We start from the raw sequence: 6,563 nt of genomic DNA, 5'->3' as shown, positions 1-6,563 counted from the left end.
GCGCGCCCGCCAACCAGCGCGGCCGCGGCGGAGCGGGGGCGGGAAAAGAGGCGGAGAAAGAAGCGCGCGGTGATTGGCGGCCGCGGCGGCCAATCGGAAACGAGCTGCCCCCCCCCCGTCCCAAAGCCGCGGTTGTGGGGGGGGGAGCGACCCCGGGTGGCGCGGCCCGGGGGGAGGGGGCGCGGTGACGTCACGCCGGCGCCGCACCTGCCGCAGCCGCGCGGTGACGTCAGAGTGACGTCACCCCACGCGGGGGAGCAGGGTGAGGGGGCAAGCGGGGCGTGACGTCAGCGCACGCTGCCCCCCCTCCACCGGGGGGGGGGGTTTCCCGTGATGTCACGTGAGCCGTGTGTCACCTCCCCCCCCCCCCACGAGGCCCGTGTCCCTCGTCACGTGTGTGTGTGGGGGGGGGTCACGTGGGGAGGGTGTCTCGTGGCAGCGGGGGTGGAGGGGGCCCAGGCGTCCGGGCCCCTCCCCCCCTCTCCAGGCACCGCTTCCTGTCGGGGGCCCAACCCGGCTCTTCCGGGAGGCGCCGGAGGCCCCGGGGCTGCAGGAGGTGAGAGGGGCCCAGGCGTCCCGGGAAGGGGCCCAGGAGTCCGGGAGGGGCCCAGGTGTCCGGGGAGATCCAGGCATCTGGAAAGGGCCCAGGCGTCCGAGGAAGGGACCCAGGTGTCCCAAAGGGGCCCAGGTATCCGGGGAGACCCAGGTGTCTGGAAAGGGCCCAGGTGTCCGGGGAGATCCAGGCATCTGGAAAGGGCCCAGGCGTCTGAGGAAGGGGCCCAGGAGTCCGGGAAGGGCCCAGGCGTCCGGGTGCCTCAAGTGGGCAGGTTTTTGGGTGGGGGATGGGGCGGGTGCCCAGAGGGGCCCAGGCGTCCTGGGGGGGGGGGGGGGGCAGGAGACCAGGGGAAGGGGCCCAGGCGTCCGAGAGGGACCCAGGCATCGGGGAAAAGGGGCCCAGGCGTCCGGCCCCCCCCTCTAGCAGTGAACCCGGACGCCTGGGCCCCTCGCTGACCCCTCCCCCCTCTCCAGGAGCGCCCCGCCCCCTCCCCCCCCCCACATGGAGGACACCTACGCCGTCGTCAACAAGCCCCGCCGGGGGGGCGGGGCCGGGGCCCAGGCACAAAACTCCGCCCCCTCGGGCCTGGCCCCGCCCCCCGGTCCGGGCCCCGCCCCCCCGAGCCCCTGCTCCCTGCCGGGGAGCCCCGTGCACCGCCCCTCCCCCACCGGTGAGTCGGGGGGACCCAGGCGTCTGGGGAAGGGGCCCAGGCGTCCGGGAAAGGGGGGAACACAGGAGTTAGGGAAGGAGCCAGGTGTCTGGGAAGGGACCCAGGTGTCCGGGAAAGGGGCCCAGGCATCCGGGGAAGGGGCCCAGGTGTTCGGGGAAAGGGGCCCAGGCGTCCGGGGAAGGGGCCCAGGTGTTCGGGGAAAGGGCCCAGGTGTCCGGGGAAAGGAGTCCTGCATCTGCGGAAAGGGCCCAGGCGTCCGGGAAGGGGCCCAGGCGTCCGGGGAAGGGACCCAGGTACCCGGGGAAAGGGGCCCAGGCGTCCGGGCCCCTCCCCCACCTGTCCAACCCCCCCCCCCAGGTGAGAGCAGCCCCCCCTGCAAGAACCTCGTCCGCAACCTCGGCCCCCGGTGAGTCTGGGGGTGGGGGTGGGGCCGGGGGGGGGCCCAGGCGTCCGGGGCGGGGGTGGGGGGAGGAGGGGGGGCTGCCCGGACGCCTGGGCCCCCTCCCCGCTCACCCCTCCCTCCCCCCCACTCTGCTCCCACAGGGCTTCACACCGACCCCCACCAAGAAGAGTGAGTGCGCCGGGGCCCAGGCGTCCGGGGAAACCCCCCCAACAGCCCTATAGGGACCCTCCCCAGACCCTATAGAATCCCTATTACCCCCCCAAGAGCCCTATAGGGATCCTCCCCAAACCCTATAGAATCCATATTATCCTCCTAACAGCCCTATAGACCCTCTCCAGCCCTATAGACGCTATATATCCCCCCCCCCAGCCCATGTGCTCCCTTCCTGGGCCCTATAGGAGCCCTGCCTCCCCCCCCAAACCCTATAGGAACCACGTGCTCCTTTTCCAGGTCCTATAGGGACCCTATAGCCCCCCCAGTCAGACCTGGAAAAACCGTATAGAGACCTATAGGTGCTATATTGCCCCCCCCCAGGAGCCATATGATCTCTCCCTGGGCCCTATAAGGGCCATAAGCCCCCACCCCGGGAGCCCTATAGGACCCGTAGGGTCCCTTCGTGGACTCTATAGGGACTCGCGCACCCCCCCCCAACCCTATAGGGACCCTATTGCTCTTCATCCCCCTCCCTCACCAATCCTATAGGGGCTGTATGGTTCCCCTCCCCCCCCCCCAGGCCCTATAGGGGCCATTAACCGCCCCCCTCAGGCCCTATAGGGATCTCTGGGTCTCTCTGGCCCCTATAGGGATCCCTATAGGGGGTTTCTATAGGGGCTGGGGGATCTAACTGCCCCCCCTCAGTCTCCCCCCAGCCCCTCGGAGCCGCCTACGAGGACGTCGGAGCCGCCGCAGCGGCCGGCAGCGCCCAGGGGTCCGGCCTGGGTGAGCGGAGGGGCCCAGGCGTCCGGGAAAGGGGCCCAGGCGTCCGGGAAGGGGCCCAGGCGTCCGGGAAAGGGGCCCAGGTGTCCGGGAAAAGGGCCCAGGTGTCCGGGAAAAGGGCCCAGGTGTCCGGGAAAAGGGCCCAGGCGTCCGGGAAAGGGCCCAAGCGTCCGGGAAAGGGGCCCAGGCATCCGGGGAGAAAGGGCCCAGGCGTCCGGGGAAAGGAGTCCTGCATCCAGGAAAGGGGCCCAGGTGTCTGGGAAGGGGCCCAGGCGTCCGGGGAAAGGGCCCAGGCGTCCGGGAAAGGGGCCCAGGCGTCCGGGAAAAGGGGCCCAGGCGTCCGGGAAAGGGGCCCAGGCGTCCGGGAAAGGGGCCCAGGCGTCCGGGAAAGGGCTCAGGCGTCCGGGAAAAGGGCCCAGGTGTCCGGGAAGGGGCCCAGGCGTCCGGGGAAGGGGGCCCAGGCGTCCAGGAAAGGGCCCAGGCGTCCGGGAAGGGGCCCAGGCGTCCGGGAAAGGGGCCCAGGCGTCCTGGCCCTGCCCCCTCACCCCTCTCCCCTCCCCCGCAGGCTTCAACTGCCGCATCGGGAAGCCCAAAGGGCCCCGCGATCCCCCGGCCGAGTGGTCGCGCGTGTGACCCGGGGGGCGGGGCCGGGGGGCGGGGCTCTGCCCGGACGCCTGGGCCCCTTCCCCTCCCCCCCCGCGGGAGCTTCGGCGACGAAGGAGGCGGCGAAGGAAAAAAGCGACTTTGGTTTTATAAGGTGAAAAGCGCAAAAATAAAAAGCGATGGGAAAAGGGGCCCAGGCGTCCGGGGAAGGGGCCCAGGCGTCCGGGTGGAAAAGGGGCCCAGGCGTCCGGGGAAAGGGGCCCAGGCGTCCGGGCGGGAAGGGGGCCCAGGCGTCCGGGGCGCTAGGCCGCGCTCAGCAGCCGCCGCTTGGGCGCCGTCGCCGTGTACGGGTGCCAGCGCCATTCCACGTCCGCCGCCGCCCCCTGCTCCAGCGTCCCCAGGCGGATCAGGTAGGCTGGGAGGGGACACGGGGACGGTGTCACCCCCCCGGTGGCACTTGTCACCCCCCGGTGGCATTTATCACCCTCCCCCGGGGCAGCGTCACCCCCCCGGTGACGTGTCACCCCCAAACGGGCTGTTATTTGCCCCTGGGGTGGTGGCGGTGGCAGCTGTCACCTCCCGGTGGCAGTTGTCACCCCCCCAGGACGGTTGTCACCCCCTTAGGGCGGTTGTCACCCCCCTCGGTGGCAGTTGGGGACACTCACGGCGCAGCTCGAAGCGGGGGCCCAGCTCCGTCAGCTCCACGTTCTTGCCCCGGCGCCGGTACACGTGGTGCCTGGCGACGTCACCGCCGTCACCCGACGTCCCCAGGGGCCCCCAGGTGTCCCCAATGTCCCCCCCTGGGTCCTCATGGGGTTGGTGGCCTCCATATCTCCATGACGTCGGTGGTCTCCATATCTCCATGGGGTCGGTGGCCTCCACGGGGTCGGTGGCCTCCCCGTCCCCAGGGGGTTGGTGGCCTCCAGGACCCCAGCGTCCCCCCCCCCAGGTGGCCCTGGCCCCACGTCCCCCCCAGCGTCCTCACCGGAAGGAGATGACGTCATCGGTGTTGGCGAAGGTGACGACGCGGCGGCTGTCGGGCCGCGGCACCGGGAAGAGGTGCTTGAGGATGGCGCCCACCTGGGGGGGGGGGACAGGGCCACCGTGTGTCACCTGTGTCCCCCCGTGTCCCTCCATGTTCCTCCGTGTCCCCCCATGTCCCTCCACGTCCCCCCATGTCCCTCCACGTCCCCCCATGTCCCTCCACGTCCCCCCATGTCCCCCCGTGCCCCAAGTCCCTCCACATCCTCATTCCTCCATGTTCTTCCATGTTCCTCCATCCCCGTTCCTCCACGTTTCCCGTCCCCGCCATGTCCCCGCTGTCCCCGCCGTGTCCCCGTGTCCCCACTGTGTCCCCAATGTCCCCATGCCACTCACCCGGCGCCCCAGGCGGCTCTCGAGGCCCGGCAGCAGCACGTGGGGCGCCTGCAGCGCCATGGGCGCCAAGCCTGGCACCTCGTGCCGCCCCACCGCCCCCGTCAGGGCGAAGTGGGCCGTGGGGCCGTGCGGCAGGTGCGACACCACCAGCCCGTCTGCCACACGCACGCGGGGGGGGGGACAAGGGACGCGTCAACATGGCCGCCGCCTTCCCAGCGTGCACCGGGGCCGCCCCCCCCCCCCCTTCAACACACCCGCACTCCCCGCACCCGGTTTGGTGCCTGCTTCCCCCTTCCCAGCAGGCCCTGGGGTGCCCTGGACCTCCTCCTCCTTCCCAGCATGCCCTGGGGTATCCTGATTCCTCCCCCTTCCCAGCATGCCCTGGGGCACCATGACCCCCCCTCCCTTCCCCAGCACATTCCAGTTCTCCCCCTTCCCAGCATGCTTTGGGGCACCATGACCCCCTTCTCCTTCCCAGCATGCCCTGGGGCCCCATAGGCCTCCCCCCTTCCCAGCATGCCCTGGGGGCACCCCCCTCCAATCCCAGCATGCCCTGGGGCCCCAGGCTCTCCCGCATCCCAGCATGCACTGGGGTTGGCTGCTTCCCCCACCTCCCCCTCCCAGCATGCCCTGGGGCACCATGACTCCCCCCCCCCCTTCCCCAGCACATCCCAGTCTTCCCCCTTCCCAGCAGGCCCTGGGGTGCCCTGGACTTCCTCCTCCTTCCCAGCATGCCCTGGGGGTGCCCCCCTCCAATCCCAGCATGCCCTGGGGGTCCAGGCTCTCCCACCTCCCAGCATGCACTGGGGTTGGGTGCTTTTCTCCTTTTCCCAGCATGCCCTGGGGTACCATAGGCCTCCCCCTTCGCACCATGCTCCAGGGCACCATGACCTCCCTCCTTCCCAGCATGCCCTGGGGCCCCATAGGCCTCCCCCCTTCCCAGCATGCCCTGGGGGCACCCCCCTCCAATCCCAGCATGCCCTGGGGTGCCCTGGACTTCCTCCTCCTTCCCAGCATGCCCTAGGGGGTGCCCCCCTCCAATCCCAGCATGCCCTGGGGCCCCAGGCTCTCCCACATCCCAGCATGCACTGGGGTTGGGTGCTTTTCCCCCTTTCCCAGCATGCCCTGGGGTACCATAAGCCTCCCCCTTCCCAGCATGCTCCAGGGCACCATGACCTCCCTCCTTCCCAGCATGCCCTGGGGCCCCATAGGCCTCCCCCCTTCCCAGCATGCCCTGGGGGCACCCCCCTCCAATCCCAGCATGCACTGGGGCCCCAGGCTCTCCCGCATCCCAGCATGCCCTGGGGCCACCCCCAAGCCCCACCCACCCCCAGCCCTCCCCAAGCCCCGCCCCTCCACCCACTCCCACCCAGGAAAGACACAAGCCCTCCCAGCCCCCCCTGAAGCCCCTCCCCTCCAGGAAGCCCCGCCCCTCCCAGCAGGCCCCGCCCCCCTCCCCACTCACCGGGCCGCCCCCGGGTCTCGTGCAGCACCAGCAGGTCGGTGACACCGGCGGCCCGGCAGGCGGCAACCAGGGCGCCCAGCTCGGCCCGGCCCCGGTTCAGCCCCCGCGCCCCCGGCACCACCAGCCGCACCTCCTGGGGGGGCGTGGCCACACCCGGGGGGCGGGGTCACCCATGGGACACGCCCCTGCCACCCCAAACCCCACCCATGCCACCCCCAAACCCTCCCCCCCCCAGGGTGCCCAGCTCGGCCCAGCCCCCAGCACCACCAGCTGCACCTCCGGGGGGGCGGGGCCACGGGGAGGGGGCGGGGCCACTGCTGGGACACGCCCGCCCCACCCATGCCACCCCAAACCCCGCCCCCTCCTCCACCAGAGCACCCAGCTCAGCCCAGGTTCAGCCCCCCCTTTGCTGCATCTCCTGGGGGGCGGAGCCATACGAAAGGGGGTGGAGACACCGATGGGACACACCCCTGCTGCCTCAAGCCCCGCCCACACCTCCCCAGACCTGCCCCCCCCCACAGGGCACCCAGCTCTCCCCAGCCCCAGCAGCTGC

The 6,563-nt window shown here is 71.5% G+C and overlaps 1 protein-coding gene and 2 long non-coding RNA genes across 4 annotated transcripts in view; 2 read left to right on the top strand and 1 right to left on the bottom strand.

The window, feature by feature from the left end:
• IMP4 (IMP U3 small nucleolar ribonucleoprotein 4) overlaps positions 1–6,563 on the bottom strand; it is a 43,335-nt gene that overhangs the window by 34,404 nt on the left and 2,368 nt on the right. Inside the window, exons 5-9 of one of the 2 annotated variants that reach the window (XM_067315119.1) lie at positions 6,011–6,143; positions 4,546–4,700; positions 4,154–4,248; positions 3,834–3,904; positions 3,454–3,583 (exon numbers count right to left, since the gene is read on the bottom strand). In XM_067315119.1, the coding sequence (XP_067171220.1) occupies positions 3,471–3,583; positions 3,834–3,904; positions 4,154–4,248; positions 4,546–4,700; positions 6,011–6,143 (567 nt within the window). In that variant the 3' untranslated portion in view covers positions 3,454–3,470. Of the gene's footprint in view, positions 1–3,433; positions 3,584–3,833; positions 3,905–4,153; positions 4,249–4,545; positions 4,701–6,010; positions 6,144–6,563 lie in introns of those variants that run through there. The other variant, XM_067315118.1, reaches the window with a different exon arrangement.
• LOC136995259 (uncharacterized) lies at positions 389–1,639 on the top strand. The gene is made up of 3 exons (XR_010886792.1): positions 389–556; positions 1,030–1,226; positions 1,584–1,639. It is a non-coding gene; the product is annotated as an uncharacterized lncRNA (long non-coding RNA).
• On the top strand, positions 2,488–3,455 carry LOC136995258 (uncharacterized). The gene is made up of 3 exons (XR_010886791.1): positions 2,488–2,568; positions 3,131–3,365; positions 3,434–3,455. It is a non-coding gene; the product is annotated as an uncharacterized lncRNA (long non-coding RNA).

Source organism: Apteryx mantelli, chromosome 42 (assembly GCF_036417845.1).
Source record: "Apteryx mantelli isolate bAptMan1 chromosome 42, bAptMan1.hap1, whole genome shotgun sequence".
Lineage (NCBI taxonomy): Eukaryota > Metazoa > Chordata > Aves > Apterygiformes > Apterygidae > Apteryx > Apteryx mantelli.
This window is presented reverse-complemented; position numbering and strand designations above follow the sequence as displayed.